This window comes from Danio rerio, chromosome 18 (genome assembly GCF_052040795.2).
Source record: "Danio rerio strain M-AB ecotype USA chromosome 18, GRCz13ab, whole genome shotgun sequence".
Lineage (NCBI taxonomy): Eukaryota > Metazoa > Chordata > Actinopteri > Cypriniformes > Danionidae > Danio > Danio rerio.
The window spans coordinates 4411858-4429992 of NC_141038.1; the positions used below are offsets into that span (position 1 = coordinate 4411858).

The 18135-nt window shown below is 40.7% G+C and overlaps 1 protein-coding gene across 17 annotated transcripts in view; it reads right to left on the bottom strand.

The window, feature by feature from the left end:
• Positions 1-18135, bottom strand: part of fchsd2 (FCH and double SH3 domains 2) — a 185442-nt gene that overhangs the window by 64615 nt on the left and 102692 nt on the right. For all 17 annotated transcript variants that reach the window (XR_015514578.1, XR_015514575.1, XR_015514579.1 and 14 more), the window contains exons 5-8: positions 17077-17221; positions 14657-14790; positions 9419-9473; positions 6789-6917 (exon numbers count right to left, since the gene is read on the bottom strand). Coding sequence is in view for 4 of the 17 variants with exons in the window: in XM_087292845.1 (XP_087148971.1) it covers positions 6789-6917; positions 9419-9473; positions 14657-14790; positions 17077-17221 (463 nt within the window). In the remaining 13 variants the exon portion in view is untranslated. The remainder of the gene's footprint in view (positions 1-6788; positions 6918-9418; positions 9474-14656; positions 14791-17076; positions 17222-18135) is intronic.

The following is an 18135-nucleotide window of genomic DNA, read 5'->3' on the forward strand; positions in this document are numbered from 1 at the left end:
ACCAAAACAAAACAAAACACAAAACAAACAAAACACAAAACAAACAAAACACAAAACAAAACAACCAAAAACAAATCAGAACCAAGCTAAATAAAACCTAACCTAACCTAAACCAAACCCTAACAAAACAAAACAAAAACAAGACAGAACCAAACAAAACCTGACCTAAACCAAACCATAAAAAAATAAATAAAATAAAAAACAAACAGAACCAAACCAAAACCAACCCAAACCAATTAAAACCTAACCAAACCAAACCAAAAATCATGAACACCAAACCAAACCAAACAAAGACCGAACCAAAAATAAAAAACAAACAAGTCACACAAAACTATCTACATATCAGTTTGAGCGATACATTAAGAAAACAGTTTTTTTCTGCAGTCACTGACGCTGCATCTCCAGCCCGTCAACAGTAAATCCTACATGACAGATCCATCGAGTTTTGATTTGTAAATCAAACGTCCTGCAACTGCCTCATCTCATCACTGAAGCTCCAGAGTGCAGCAGTGTCAGTGTTATTCTGTGAGCTAAAGCTGAACGCATACCAGACGTGCTTCAGTGTTCAGCCAACTTCTGTCCATTACACACACCGGCAGAAATGCAGGACCGCAAACACCAACCATTCAATTACGCAATCAGCTGTCACATGCATTCAACATCTGCGCAACACACAAACAACAACACCAGCCAGACACACTGTTTACATGCTCAAAACAATGATCAAAACTGTTCCCAGATCAGCTTATTACACACACCACAGGAGATTAATCACTCTTCTTTTTAAAACACAAACAGACATGGTGTATTTCTGATCCCTTCAAATGCACACAAAAACACTGAGTGACATGAGACTGGACGGCTTTTTCCCAGTTGTTTCTCACAGAGAGGGAGTTTTGGAGACAGGAAGTGCATAGTTTGATCTGCCCAAAGATGACATCATCGCCTGACCCACTGTACCAGACTCGTGCCAACAAATGACTCATCCAAAACCTTCAGATGAAATATGCACCAACTCTCGAGTATTCAGAGAAATCAAATCAAGCACTGAGTAAACGATGTACAATCAGACGTTCATTACTCCTGTGTGCTAAAGAATTCATAAAATGCTTTAAATCAATTATTTCTCTCACGCATTTATGATGCAGGATTCCTGCATAGATGCCACTATCATTACCTAAAAATGGTCACATTATTACAATAATGACATCTAAATGACTTTATTAGAAGTCATTTAATTCACATCTAAAACTTTACTTAAAGGGTCACGAAACACCAAAACACATGTGTTGAGCTGTTGACAGTCGTATATGTGTCCCACACTGCTAAAAACACTATTAGGACACCTATATTTCACTAAAAAGTGTAAATTGGTTGTTTTTGCGTTATTTCAAGCAAATTCGTACTTCCGGTTTGAAACGAATTTTTGAAGCTGCGTCACGGTCATGACATAATAGCGTGTGATCCAGCGTGCAGACTGGGCGTCTGTGCCAGAGTGAGTCTTATTACGTCTTACAGTGTGTTGCATTAATGCATGAGTAAAGCTTGGTTCAAACCAATCAGCGCACTCTATTGTGCAACTTCATTAATATTCATTGCTGTCAGAGTGTAGACGGCAGAGACGCCACATTGTGTTGGCAAAACAAGCGTGAAGTGTTGCTTTTATAGTTTTGCTGCCGTTAAGTTTTGTTTTCATTTTCTCTCTGTGAGAGCTTAGACTCACGTGTGGATTAACAGTGTACGCGACGCGCGACAACAATAACTTACGTGTCTAAGGAGGATTATTGTTTACCTGAGAGCTGTTCTCATCTGCAAACGCTGAGATCCGGATTGGCTTGTAGTCTCCTCTAAATAAAGACGCGGCTCTAGTAGTTGCTGGTGATTGTCCTGTCTCTACAGATTTGGTAAGTGAGCCACCAGCGCTCTTTGTTTATTCAGTTCGTATTTTATTCGTATCAAACAAACTATTGCACCAGTGTAAACAAGTTAGCACTAACAGTTACAACCAAACTATAACCTCGTGTTGGATTTTGTGACCGGAATAACACATGTAGCTTTCTGACGCTAGCTGCCGTGTGCATCTAAGTTTCCGGGAAATGCTGAGGTTTTTTTTCTCTCATTCGCCGAGCGGTATCAAACATTGCATGAAAATACACGCTTAGAGCAGTTCCTCGAATCAAATATCTCGTTTGTCGGGAGGGACATGAATGAATTCTCTGAATGAAAGAGCCAAACTGCAGTTAAAGTCCACCATTTAATAATTTGGCAAATAATTCGACAACAGATGTCCATGTAAACACAGTCACAGTGTCCGCTGTGGTTGTGTGTTTTGACTCTGAAATTCAGCACGCCCAAATAGACACTCCCACATCCAAGCTTCTTTTCTTCCTCCGACACTCCCCCCTAATCAGAGCTGGACACGCCCACTTTTCTGACTTTTTCCAAAGTAGAGGTGTGAAAACACCCTGCTGAATGAGGGGGTTTCATGGCCCTTTAAGGGGGTGTTCATAAAACTGTCATGAAACCTTTATGATCATCATATTACACTTTAGGAATGTGAATGAGATTCTATGCATGTGTATGTGCTCCATGCAGGGTTTTGCATCTCTTTTGTATACACTATGAACAGCAGCTACGCTAATCATTCTCTCTATTCCCTATTTCCACATGGGGATACTCATCCCGATGTCTTCAGGCTATGCAGCGCCACTGATTTGATCCAAGACCCGCGGCAATATGATCCCAAGGTTTCCATAATCCTGGACCAGACCGTATCCTGAGCAGCTGCTGTGGTGGTCATGGAGGAGTGGAGAGCATGAGACTGATTCCTGTGAGGCTCCAGGAAGAGCCGAGTCTTCGCTGAGGTTCAGCTTCCAGCCTCTGCCACTGAGACTGCAGCTCTGCACAAGACGTTCGGCCAGCAGAGAAATGGAAACGGTCGTGCCCAACCGAGTCTGGTTTCTCTCAAGGTTTTTTTTCCTTCACATTTGACAATTAGTGAAGTTTTTTTTTTCTTCGCCGCTGTCGCCACTAGCTTGCATGGTTCGGGATCTGTAGAGTTACGCATCGATGGATTTGCTCTTCAGTGTTTGGACTCTCCATAGTGATTATTAAACCACACTGAACTGAGCTAAACTGAACTGAACTTAAACTCTGAAAATTTAACTGACACTGTTTCTATTTACTATGATCTTTTATGCGAAGCTGCTTTGACACAATCTACATTGTAAAAAGCGCTACACAAATAAAGGTGAATTGAATTGAATTTCAGACGCAGCCCAGGAGTATGTGCTACATTTGAATTTACTAAACAACCATTAGAAAAGTGTGTACTATAGAGTATGAAAGGAATTCAGACATCCGCCATTTATCATTATCCCGAAGTTACATTGCTTCACTCCTATTCATGAATTCTCTTGTGTTGTCTTGTACATTGTAATGCATCTCAATACATTAACAGCCTAATTAATGCTTGCTTACACATACACGCATTGGTCACTTTTATTAGGTACACCTGTCCAACTGCATAATCCTGGACCAGGACGTATCCTGAGCAGCTGCTGTGGTAGTCATTGAGGAGTGGAGAGCATGAGACTGATTCCTGTTACACTCCAGGGACAGATGAGTCTTCGCTGAGGTCCAGCCTTCTCCAGCCTCTGGTGCCTAGACTGCAGCTCTGCACAAGACGTTCGGCTATAGGAGAAATGGTCGTGTCCAACTGAGCCTGGTTTTTCTCAAGGTATTTTAATTCTTCACTTTCGCAAATTGGTTACGTTTTTTCTTCGCCGCTGTCTCAACTGGCTTGCATGGTTCGGCATCTGTAGAGCTGCGCATTGATGGATTTGCTCTTCAGTGTTTGGACTCTCAGTAGTGAATATTAAACCACACTAAACTGAGCTAAACTGAACTTAGGCCCCGTTTACACTAATGCGTTTTAGTTTGAAAACGCACAAGTTTTGCTACGGTTACGCCAACCGTCCACACTACGCCGGAGTTCTCAAGCGCCAAAAAAACGGAGCGTTTTGAAAACGCTGGAGAGGCCGTTTTCATTCTGAAACGCTGCTGCTCCGTCTCAGTGTGGATGAGGGAAAACGGAGACATCTGAAAACGGACGCGGGGCTGCAGACGTTCGCCTCTCTGATTGGGGCTTTTCCTCAATATTAAGTAGCCTAACACACACAGTTCAGTCCTGCATCCTCTTCTTGTAAGTTCAGACTTCGCAAGTTTGATCAAGACTGCAGTCTCTTCTTCTCAGTTTGATATGGAAAACAGACTATACCGAGGACACGGGTAAATCTTCAAAGAAAACTGTGTACTTTATAACTTCATTCACATCACCCTGGCTACGTTTTTTCACTTTCTCAACAATAAAATGGAAACATGATTAAAGTTAAAAATGCTTATTTTCATTTTAATATTAGCAACTTAACAGACAGCAGAAATGTTGAGGCGTCGTGCTGCATATATGAGCGTCATCTTCACTGTGTGCATATTTATAACAAAACAGAGCCGATAACAACTGTCTCCTTTCAATTTCAGTGACAATGCGAAACAACTCTTCTGCTGAATATCAGTTTTAAAGAGCCCATATTATACATGAAATAGGGTCATATCTTGGTTGTAAGGGTCTCCAACAACAGACTAATATGCATGCAAGGTCAAAAAACACTTTCATGGTCTTATAATCTGCATTTATTTTTACCTAATTATCCCAGCGACTCCTGTATGAATCGTCCAGTGATTCATTTGTTCCCAAACCCCTCCTTAGTGCGAAGCTAATCTGCGCTGATTGGACCGATGACAGTCTGTCACGATTGGTCGACTGCCTTCAGTCAGAGAATGAAATGCCCAACAGCTAATCAGCAATATAAAAGTAATCACAGTTCATACGCGCTCCATAGTGTAGGCGTGGATTTTAGCTGCCACACACACACACACACACAAACACACACACACACCTCTGGACGACAACGCTCCCGCTTCCGCCCGCACCCGCCAGGTTTTAGCCTGAACCCGACCGCTCCCGCTTATATTTAGAATTTCTTGTCCCGGTGCCCGAACCGCCCCGTTTTCTGCCCGCCGCGCCCAATCCCGCTAAAGAGCGGGGGAGAACATAACCGAAAATCACCCAGCTAAACAGTCCAGAGACAGCCAGACAGAGCTCTCTCTCTCTCATACGCGCGCACTAACACATACACACAAGCGCCAAGCAGACACACAGGCAGGCAAAGCTCTGTCTCATTCGCATAGCAATATCCACGATATTGCTAGACAGCCCGCTCCCGTCCCAAATTAAACCCGTTACCGACCGCTCCCGCGATTGATTCGGAAATTTATTCCCGCGCCGCAGAAATCTGGCGCGGGGACAGCCGCGGGAATGCAGACCTCTACCACGGAGCTCCGTTAACAAAGCAGCACGCGTCGCGTTTTTAACGTGACTTTGCACGTGATAAGAGAATATAGCCAGTTAACCTGATACAGTACACGCGGTTACAAGTAACAAATCACAACTAAATACATTTGCAAGCTAGAGTCAACGAGGCAACTTTAATCGCACGTGCTTACATTTGAGAAATGGAGGAAGAAACCCATCCTGACGTCCATCAGTAAGTTATTCTTTACTGATCCTTACTTTAACAAACGCAGATGAAGTATTCTTTGTAGCCTGTAGTTTCCAGAAGTTTCCAACTGCTTGGTTATAATGCTGAGGTTTCATCTCTGGGTAGAGAATCGATAATGTCCATCTGCAGTGTGACTTCAATCGACCGGCATGTTTGTGTGCGTGTGTTTGTGGGTGTGTATGTGTGTGTGTCTGGGTTTCTGCGTCAGAGGGTGGGGACCTCAGGTTTGACATCTCCCGGGTTTGCGCGTGCACGTGAATAACTTCATGGCGAAACACCTAATGAATCGGTATCAAGGCGACTCGTTTGAAGCACTATGAGTCGACTCTTTTATAGATGAATCAACCGTTTTAAAACACTGTATTGTTACAGATTTAAGCCTTAGCTGGATACTTCACTTCACTTAGAGCTGTGTTACACACTACATGGAGGGGAATTTTCAAAAACCCATAATATGGGCTCTTTAATAATCGATAATGGCCATTATAAAAGTATAACATACAATAAGTGTTTACATTAAAGGAAATAAAGGCAAACGATCATTCAATATACAGAATAGGCTACGTGCTTACATTAATCATTAACTTATCTTTGCGCTCAGCCAAAACATGTTACCTGAAAACAATAGTAGATTCCAATCACCAAAGTCAGGGAATATGTCGTTAGATAATGACAACAAGATGAATGAAATATCCCGTTTAATAAATATAGAGAGATTAAATCCAGCGGGAGATGCTTGATGAGAAGTCCGACTAGCAGAGCTCTCATCTGGGTAGATGGGCTGCAGCGCTTGCCCGAGAGTGTGTGTGTGGTCACGTCCACAACGTGAGGCAAATGAATTTGCTATTTAAACAACGTGGAGCAAAACGTGAAAATTAGGGTTGCGCTGGTCTGAAAATAGCAACAAATCACACCAAAAACGCCCTGCGCCTAATTGCACTGAGTCTATGATGGGGCCCATTGTTTGTTATGACAACTTGACAAACAAATACATCCCAGCCTGTTTTATAACAGCATCATTAATATATATATTTTACTTCAACTTGTGTTCATTACACATTACTGTCATATGCCTACTTTTAAGCCTCATGTACTCCAAAAACACTGACAACAATTCTGTTACAGTGTATAAATAAGACTAAACTAACACCACATCGCTGTGCTCACCTTGATGCAGTTGACCAGGTCGGTCTGGTAGTAGCGGTCGTGATGTGCGTTGGCGGCCGCCAGTGTAAGAAGATACTCATTCCTCGCGTGCGTTGCTTTAGAGTTACAATCACTCCTCTTTGCTTTCAACTGAAACACAAACAGTCAAAATCCTTAAGATGTTTTAACATTCAACATATGTTCAACATATATTTCAACACACATTACTGAATTTGTAATCTTCATTGTTTACATTCAAATATAGCCATTTTTCTCACTCATTGCACACAAAAATAATAATTTAATGATTTAATGTAAATACTACCGTGTTTTTAAACCATACTAAAGTGTAGTATACTATATACCAGGGGTGGACAAACTTGATCCTGGAGGGCCGGTGTCCTGCACAGTTTAGCTCCAGCTCTAATCACACACACCTGCTTTTAGATTTCTAGTGATCTTGAAGACTCTGATTAGCATGTTCAGGTGTGTTTGATTAGTGTTGCAGCTAAACTATGCAGGACACCGTCCCTCCAGGACCGAGTTTGCCCACCCCTGCTATATACACTCACCTTACACCTCACAAAAACAACACATTTCTAATCAGCCAATCAAATGGCAGCAATTTAATGCATTTAGGCATGTAGACATGGTCAAGACGAGCTGCTGCAGTTTAAACTGAGCATCAGAATGGGGAAGAAAAGTGACTTAAGTGACTTTAAATGTGGCATGGTTGTTGGTGCCAGATGAGCTGGTCTGAGTACTTCAGAAACTGCAGATCTACTGGGATTTCTCTATTACTCAATCCAATAGAGCAGCTTTGGGATGTGGTGGAACGGGAGATTCGCATCATGCATGTGCAGATGACAAATCTGCAGCAACTGTGTGATGCTATCATGTCAATTTGGATTAAAATCTCTGAAGAATATTTCCAGTGCCTTGTTAAATCTATGCAATGCAGGATTAAGGCAGTTCTGACCACAAAAGAGCGTCGAACCCGGTACTAGAAAGGTGTATCTAATAAAGTGGCCGGTGAGTGTATATAGACGGACGGACGGACGGACGGACGGACGGACGGACGGACGGACGGACAGACAGACAGACAGACAGACAGATAGATAGATAGATAGATAGATAGATAGATAGATAGATAGATAGATTTAACTTAAACAATAAAAGCAGAGTCATTTAAAGTAATTAAAGGCTCTATGAGATTAAAATCTCTTTCACAGGAAAAAATGAGCACACTTTAAAAAAATACTGTAAACTAACTGGCAACTTTTGTTTACAAGCAAATCTTACATAAATAATTGTACTGTATTTTTACATTACAATTGTAATTGTTAATTTACAGTGTTTTTTAAAGTCTTTTAAAGATCATAATGAAAAAACCTATACAGACTTTTACATATAAGATTTTTTTAAATAAAAAAGATTTTTCATTTAAAAAACGCATCAAAAAAAGCAAAGTCTATTTGCATATATACAATTTTATTTCAACATAATTTTACTTTGAAAGAAATTGACAAGCTTTTAAAACTATAATAAAGTAAATGTACAGTTAAAGTCAGAATTATTACCCCCCCCCCATTTATCTTTTTCTCCAATTTCTGTTTAACAAAGAGAAGATTTTTTTAACACTTAACATACCTGTAATAGTTTTAATAACTCATCTCTAATAACTGATTTATTTTATCTTTGCCATGATGACAGTAAATAATATTAGACTAGATATTTTTCAAGACACTTCTATACAGCTTTAAGTAACAATTAAAGGCTTAACTAGGGTAATTAGGGCAACTAGGCAGGTTAGGGTAATTAGGCAAGTTATTGTATAACGATGGTTTGTTCTGGAGACTATCAAAAATATTTAGCCTAAATGGGCTGATAATTTTGACCTTAAAATGGCTTTTAAAAAATTAAAAACTGCTTTTATTCTAGCCGAAATAAAACAAATAGGACTTTCTCCAGGAGAAAAAATAGTATCAGACATGCTGTGAAAATTTCCTGAATCTGTTAAACATCATTTGGAAAAGATTTAAAAAGAGAAAAAAATGTCAAAGGGGGGCTAATAATTTTGACTGTATGCACAACAGTCTGTCCAGGTCACAGTGCTCATCATATATGCTCTATATTTAATTACATGGAGAACTTTAAAACAAATGTTATTGTTAGGAAGATAATTAAACTATTTTAATAAATAGAGTAATAAAGTTAGGTTTTGTTAAGCTTTACTGAGATTGATTGTTAATGACAGAATGAATGTTGGGCTGATTGGGTAGCTTTACAAGGACATGTGAAAATGACGACCCGTTTAAAATCATTTAAGAAAACGCATTCTGTGTAAATGGTCCAGTGAACACTGAAAACAATTATACTTGAGAAAACAACAACAAAACAACAATACTTGACTCTCAATTGAAGTTTAAAAATAAGCCAAAAACTACACATTTTGCAATCTTAACAGTCGACTGAAGAAAATTCCAGTCAGACATTAAAGCTCTTCAACCCATACACACGACGAGCAGTCCAAATCTGGTCACACTATCCCTTTAAAAGCCCTCCAGCACAGTCAACATGTGTCAGCCACACAAACATGCTTTTACAGCAGAAGCAAAGCATCTCTCATTGAAACAGACGGTGCTGTTTACCTTCACACTGGCCTTCTGTAAACTTATCCTGGACTGGAACAGGCCCAGCTTTGACCTGAGAAAACACAGAGCAGGTATTATAAATCAGATGGAGAAAGAAAACAGGTAGGAGAAATGAAAGCCCACATCAAAACCTTCCCAGATTGGTGCCGAGGAGGAAACAGACATAATAAATCAAACTAGAGTGGATCATTCCGGCAACCTGTGAAAGGAAGGAAGAGGCTTTGTAAAGCTGGCAGAAATCTGGCTTTGCCATCACTCAGATGACTTCTTATCTTAAAGGAACAGTTCACAAACAAAAATGAATCATTTATTCTTTCTCATGCCAACAGACAACTGAAAATGAGATATTTTGAACAATGTTCACACACATGCACTGAAAATACACCAGTGCTATTAAAGGTGTTGCATGTAATTTTCTGACTCTTCTAAAGCATAAAAATACCATATGTTGCCAGATATTTACTAAATATGCTAAGTAAACATCTGAAAAACACTGCTAAAGTCAGTTATTCTCCTTTGAAACTGTCCATCCAGCATCCGAATGCTTTTTTATACCAATTATATTTCAGCACTCCGGGTTGCCTTGGTGGAAAACGCAGTGTATTTAATTTTTAGACTTGAAGGCTTCTTCAATGTATGCATGTTGTTACGGAACAGGTTCGATAATCAGAAATGCTCGCTTTTGTTGGTGTCATCAATCTGGCAGCCAGCATTTACAGTCATCAGAGGATGAGCCAAGTGAAAAAGTGTTTTGATTTTGAACTGCAATATCTAGTTCATCCACTGGGTGTCGATCTTACATACTGCAGCTTTAACAAACTTTAAAACTATATATATATTTGCTATTTCAATGAAATCTGACATCTTAAAAACAATTACACATAATAAATAGTTTGCATGTTCTCCCTGTGTTGGTTTGGGTGCTCCGGTTTCCCCTCAGTTCAAACAGATACGCAATAGGTGAAATTAGTAAACTTAAAGTGTCTGCAGTGTATGAATGTGTGTGTGTGTGTGTGTGTGTGTGTGTGTGAATGTAAGTGTGTATGGGTGTTTCCCAGTACTTTTATAATGGCATCACAGGAAGTGCACAAGTGGCCTTATTTAAAGTAAAGTCCCCGTGCATATACCCCATTCACCAACAATTACAATTATTCAATCTTTAATTTCATCCATACATTCATCCACCCATCCATCTATCATCCATCATTTTGTCTCTTTTTCCATCCATCTATCTATTCATCATTTGTTTTTGACCATCTTTCCATCCTCCCCCATCCATCCATCATTTGTCATTGACCATCCATCCATCCATCCATCCATGAATCCATCCATCCATCCATCCATCCCCCTCCCTCCCATCCATCCATCCATCTATCCATCCATCAATCCATCAATCCCGCACCCTCCCTCCCATCCACCTATCCATCCATCCATCCATCCATCTATCATTTGCTACTGACCATCTATCCATCCCCCTCTCTCCCTCCCATCCATCCATCATTTGTTATTGACCATCCATCGATCAATCCATCAATCCATCCATCCATCCATCCATCCATGCATCAATCCATCAATCACTCCCTCCCATCCATCCATCCATCCATCCATCCATCCATCCATCCATCCATTCATCCATCCACCCATCCATCTATCCCTCACCCCTCCCTCCCTCTCCATCCATCCATCCATCCATCCATCATTTGTTAAAGGCTATCCATCTATCCATCTATACCTCCCCCCTCCCTCCCACCCTCCATTCATCCATCCACCCACATACCCATCACTCCACCATTTGTTAAAGGCCATCCATCCCTCACCCCTCCCTCTCATGCATCCATCCTTCCATCCATCCATCCATCCCTCACCCCTCCTTCCCTCTCCATCCATCCATCCATCCATCATTTGTTAAAGGCCATCCATCCATCCATCTATACCTCCCCCTCCCCCCCTCCCTCCATTCATCCATCCACCCACATACCCATCACTCCACCATTTGTTAAAGGCCATCCATCCCTCGCCCCTCCCTCTCATGCATCCATCCTTCCTTCCATCCATCCATCCATCACTTGTTAAAGGCCAACCATCCATCACTCCCTCACCCCTCCCTCCCTCCCTCCCATCAATCGATCCATCCATCCTTCCATCCATCCATCCATCCATCCATCCATCCATCCATCCATCAATTGTTATTGTCCACCAATCCATCCTTTAGATGTCACTTTAAACTGAATACAAGTATCTTGAAAGATATCTAGTCAAATTTTATATACTATCATCACGGCAAAGATAAAAAAAAAAAATCTTTACTTTCTTCCACCGCTGTGTCTGAACAATAACTGTTTCTAATTCAGCTTTCCAGCCAGTGATGCAAAGCAGGACACCCTCGATGGCCAAAATCATTAGTAGAAGTAAACGAGGAGCTCACAACATCCTGCCACTGCACTCATCTTTCGCCTCTCCGTCTAATCTGGTCTTGGCAGAGGCTTTGAAATGGCAATTGCAGTGTGGGTACAAATGGCCCTTGAAGATGGAGAGAGATGGTTGAGTGCGTTTAACAAATTCTGCATGGGGCTAATAAATTGCTTTAAAAAGAGTGGGGAATTCCCTACCGGTGGGCTTAAGTATCAGCCAAAGAAATGCATACTTAATGAAGCCATCTTTACTGTCCAATTATATTATATTAGTAGATGATAGCTTAGACCAGAGGTTCCAAAACTTTTCAGCCCACAACCCCCAAAATGACAATGCCAACCCCCAATATTCTCTGAGGTGGTTCTAAATATATAAACCTTGCTCACAACGGCGCACACATACTGTACCTATAGACCCAATTCTATTCATCTTTTAATTTTGAAGAATACAAGCTATTATAGGCATTATTTATAGATATTATTTTTAGTTAATGCAGGAAAAGATACCAAAAAAGATATAAACATTCTTTTACTCCCTTATCAGAGAATATCCTGAATGTAGGATACAAGTTGGTGGTGAAATGATGATGTTGGATGTATTGGAAGACTGTTCTGTAACTATTGTGTATTTTGTATGTGACAGCCCTTGTGTTCAAGTCAAATTTCCTAAGGGACAAATAAATAATCCTCTAACAGCATATGCCTAATGTATATGTAAATAAATAAACAGCATTAGCAACTCCAAGGTCATGGGCTTGATTCCCAGGGAATGTTTGAACTGATTAAGCGTTTGTTGAATGCAAATTTAATGATTCTGAAATGCATATCTTTAATGGAAATGGTATTCCTGAAGGCTTGAACCACAAATCACGACACTACTTGAGCTGCGGTCACACTGGGCTTTTCCTCCCATAGACTTCCATTCATACGCACGCGAATGTGTCAGACCGGAAACGCGGGGTCATGCGTCAAGTTTCCCAGGTTGCTGCAGTGCAAAGTTCAAGCTTGGTGAACTCTGACCTGCGAAATCGCATCACCTGACTGCGTGAGACCAATCGTGGATCAAAACATGACCTCTCTGGACCGGAATTTAAAACATGGAGCAATTGCTTGCTTTTTAAAATGCCTAATAAACTTGTTTAATCCCACCCCTTTTCGCAGCGCTGCACGACAGAATATCGCATGCTCAAACTCTAACGTGACCGCAGCTTCCCTCTAATGTCATGAGCTTGAATCCCAGGGAATGCCTGATTAAAAAGTAATGAAGTTTACTTAAATGCAGTCACTTTAGAAATAGTGTAAGTAAATGCATTTACACTTTAATCCACAGCAACTTACAACTCATACATTTTATAAAAAAAATTGCATTTAAGCTATATATTTTTAATTTTGATCACTTTCTGAGAATCCACGATCTTGGTGTTCCTAAAGATGTATTGTTTAAGCTATGCATGAAAGATGATATGCATTCTGATGGAAAATGCCTTCCTGAGCAAATCGGCCAAGGTCATCATACAGGAAATAGGTTGGATTTCCAGGGAATGTGTCAACAGTTTAAGTCTACCTTGAATCCAATGGTTTAGATAAAAGTGTCTACCAAATGCATCCTTGGCGATGCAAATAAATGAAAAGGATTTAAAGTGACAGTTCACCCAAAGATGAACATGTTCTCACTATTCCAAATCTGTTTGAGATTCCCTCTTGTATTAAACACAAAAGAAGTTATTTTGAAGAATGTTCAAAACCTCTAGCCATCAACTTTCATAGTAGTAAACAAATACAACGGAAGTTAAGGGCTACCAGTTTCTAATACGCTTCAAAATTCATTCTTTTGTGACCAAAAAAGTAAGAAATCCAAAAAGGTAGAAAACAAGTAGAGAGGATGAGTAAATAATGATTAAATTATATATTTTTTGAGTTAACAATCAATGTAAGCTTAAAAATCACTTCAAAGGGAAAGATCACTAAAAAATGTACTCATTATTTACTCTCCCTCAAATGTTTTCAAACCTTTAGGATATTTTGAAGAATGATGAAAACTTGTAACCATTGACTTCCACAAAAAGAAAAACAAATACTATGAAAGTCAATGGGGCGACACAGTGGCGCAGTAGGTAGTGCTGTCGCCTCACAGCAAGAAGGTTGCTGGTTCGAGCCTCGGCTCAGTTGGCATTTCTGTGTGGAGTTTGCATGTTCTCCCTGCGTTCGCGTGGGTTTCCTCCGGGTGCTCCGGTTTCCCCCACAGTCCCAAGACATGCGGTACAGGTGAATTGGATAGGCTAAATTGTCCATAGTGTATGTGTGTGTGTGTGTGTGTGTGAATGAGTGTGTGTGGATGTTTCCCAGAGATGGGTTGTGGCTGGAAGGGCATCTGCTGTGTAAAAATGTGCTGGATAAGTTGGCGGTTCATTCCACTGTGGCGACCCCAGATTAATAAAGGGACTAGGCCGACAAGAAAATGAATGAATGACTGAATGAAAGTCGATGGTTACTGGTTTTCAACGTTTTTGATGTTTAACAAAAGAAGGAAACTCAAACAGGTTTGGAACAAATGAAGGATGTGTAAACATTGACAATATTTTCAATTTTGGGTAAACTGTCTCTTTAAATTAACAAAGATTTACCATCTATTTAATGTTGTATCTTGAACCCAGTGTTTTTGCAAAAGTGTGTCTTCTGCATCATTTTTAGCAGTCTAACGTCTTCTCCTAGTGGTTATTCTTTAATTAATGGGACTCGATTAATGGGACAAGCACTTTTGAAGTGTGTTTATGAGCCGGGCACCTCTGGGACTGTTTGCACCTGCAATACCAAACGCACTTACTTGGACTCGATGTCGGCCTTCTCGCGCACAGCCTGCGCCATCTGCTCCAACTCAAAGTATTTCTTTTTGGACTTGGCCAGATCCTTCACTGAGTCCTGGAGCTCGGTCTGGATGCGGCCCAGCTGCTCAATGCACTGCAGGGGGGGAAGAGAAGCAGAGACGGGACGGTAAAATCCACATGCGAACGTTCCTAGAGAAACCGAATACAGTGGTCCCTCGTTATTCGGGGGAGTTAGTTATAAAAATAACCCGCAATGGGCAAAATCTGCAAAGTAGTCTGGTTTATTTTTCAATTATTATAGATGTTTTAAGACTGTAAATCCCCTCACTCATTCTGCTTTATTTATCTTATTTAAAACAAAAGAAATCAGCCGAACACGCAGGATCAGTGTAATGAGTATTTTCCTAATTTTGTGGATTCCTGTCTGCCATTAACAGTCCTCTTCAGTTTCCTGTGCAGCGCATGCGTGTTGCTAGGGTAATTGTAAACGTCCGGGAAAAGCGCATTTATTTCAAACTATGATCAAAACTGACTGGAACTACTTGTGTTTCAACAAAATTAATGCGCATTCTCCAGCCAATCAGAATCAAGAATTTCAACAGACCATGAAATAAAGGGTGCTTTCACATCTGTAGTTCGCTTCATTTGGTCCGGACCAAGCGCAATAAATGATACATTGTTGCATCTTCTGCAGTGGCGTAGCGGACGGGCCCGCAGGGCACGCACCGCGGGGGGCCCCGCGTGATTTGGGGGCCCCGCGTCGTCGTGATTTTCAATAATTAAAAATCCACCGGCGAACGCAATAATCAAACTCTTGGGAACAACTGTGGTCGGAACCAAAGTTCACACGTCTGTGTTCTCTGAACACCTCTCAAGCGGTGGACTACTTAATTCTGATTGCTTGCCGCCAATGTTGCCAACTTAGCGACTTTGTCACTAGATTTAGCGACTTTTCAGACCCCCCTAGCGACTAATCTAGCGACTTTGTGTGTTATTGGAGATTTTTTTTAGACTGTCATTTGTCTATACTGTACCGTCCCTACTCTTCTCAACGAGCTGCGTGTAATGCCGCCGGCCCCTCCCCCGCCTCACAGCACTGACAGGCGGCCCAGAGTCAGTCCTCTACAGCAGCCTCTCCCACCTGCAGCCCGAGAGCAGATCACCCCTCTGCGTACTGACGACAAATGATTTAGCAAAGGCAGTGTGAAGGTATTTCCCTTGTACAGTCAAACCGATCTACTTCTACTTTATTTTAACAATTTAATTGGAGCGTTTATTCTTTTCTTGTTCACAATCACAGATATTAGTGACAGTTTCTGAACTTGTCTGAGTTTATTACATATGAGAGATTACTGCACATTCACTACACATCTATAATGACATGCTGTATTCAAACAGCAATAAATTTAGTTAAATAAACATGCTTATATAAAGTGTATTGCAATTATAATTGCCCCTTTATTAACCATAGGCTGTTAAACAGAAACAGTAGAACGTGATGACGTCAGTGATATGCAAATTGACGTATGACGTATCCCCCCCCCCTTCATCAGGGGGCCCCGTCAGCGATCCCTGCAGGGGGGCCTCTGCATTTTGCGCTACGCCACTGATCTTCTGCCGTATTTAGGTCGTTTTCACACCACACTGCTGGCTTTGGTCCGAACCAGTTGAAACGAACCAAAATGCAGTCATCTGACAAAATCCACATCTCTCATTGGCCAGATGTTGTTGAACATATTTCCTAAACTGCTTATTGATTGGTCAGAATTCACGTGCGGGAAAATGCCAGTGAACTCCCGCAGGTAAACAAAACCTTTTACTCTGGAGGGACGACTGCGCTGGCTGATTGTATCCCTGCTTTAGATAAACTATACATTACGAAAATGAAGCGCGGCGGCGGCTGGAAAACAGTGTTTAATGCATCACTCGTCACTTCAGGAGGAGCCGTGAACTAGTTTAGCTAAACTGCGACATGGTCATCTTGCGTAAATATTACCAACAATCCATCAGGTAATGTTTTCCTCTCTCTCTCTCTCTCTCTGTTGGTAAAGCGCTGTCAACAAATATTTTTCCTCCATATCCCATAAAGCACTGCGCATCAGCCTACGGCAGCTGAATTAGTCTAAAACGCGCAGTACTTTTCGCAGTTGGACCTGTTTTAGTACGGATCATATTCTCACCACAAATGAACCGCTCCAGGGTTTGTTTGAAAGTGTACCGAGACCACCTCTTCAAGCAGGTCTCGGTACGCTTATTTGGTCCGCTTTTGGTGCGCACTCGAGTACGATTGCTGCATTCTCACCTGCCCAAACAAACCGTACCAAAAGGGGAAACGAACTCTAGTGCGATTCAATCAAACTAAACAAGGCAGGTGTAAAAGCACCAAAAGAGACTAATAATGGAGGATTGAGGGTTTTACCTTTTTCAGCTGCTGCTCTTTGTAGAGGCGTACGGTTTTGGCGGGATCTGTAATCTCGTTTTTGTAGTTGTCGCAGACGTTGAGTCGAGACTGGGTCACCTGAACGGTGCCTTCCAGATACGCTCTCCACACTCCATACACATTCCTGAAGCACAACAATTATTCATTACACATCATTCCTATGCACACACAAAACTCTTGTTTACTCCCACATGAAAAAATACCATAGCGATTACCTGTAAATATTACGAGTACTTCTGAACCATACTATAAGAAAATACTGTATATATTTGAGTATTTACAACACGTTGTTAATGAATGCAACTTACTAGAAAGAAAAGCTATATATTTATCATTTCAGTCATTTCATTCACTTGCTGAAAAAAATGACATTTAAAATATTATGATTTTATTAAACCAGCAGAAAAGATTAAATGCACTTTATGGTTTTTTATGGCAAAAGATACGTATTACACAACACTCCTATGCAAACAGAAACTCTATTTGGACAGCTGCTGATTTATTCCCACATAAAAAATACTATAGTCATTTATCTTAAATACTATAGACGAATTACCAATCTACGTCACACGGGTATCCGGTTGCAAAAAGAGACATATATGCAATAGTAAACATATATGTATTTGTCAGGGTTCAACGCTAAGAATTTTTTTCTACTGGCCCAATCGGACCAGTGGTTCAGATTTTTACTTTCCCTGCCAATATTTTCACTGGCCCCACCAAAAAAATTAATAGCTATTTCTTAGCCACAAATAATAAAAAAAATGTGTTAAAATGTTTGTCAATATAGAATTTAAATATTTTAAAAAAAATTAATAAATATGTAATGAGCAAAATTTAAAGTGTTTTGAAACAAAAGTTGGCTAAAGACCTGCCAAACTGATGGCAAACTGTACAAAAAAATCACTTAATTGTTTTTAGTCGGGGTGTACCCTGGTATATGTCTGCTTCCAATACAATAGAAACAAATGTACGATATATCGGGGGTCATATCGTTATCGGCCGATAAATGCTATTTTTAAGAATATCATTATCGGT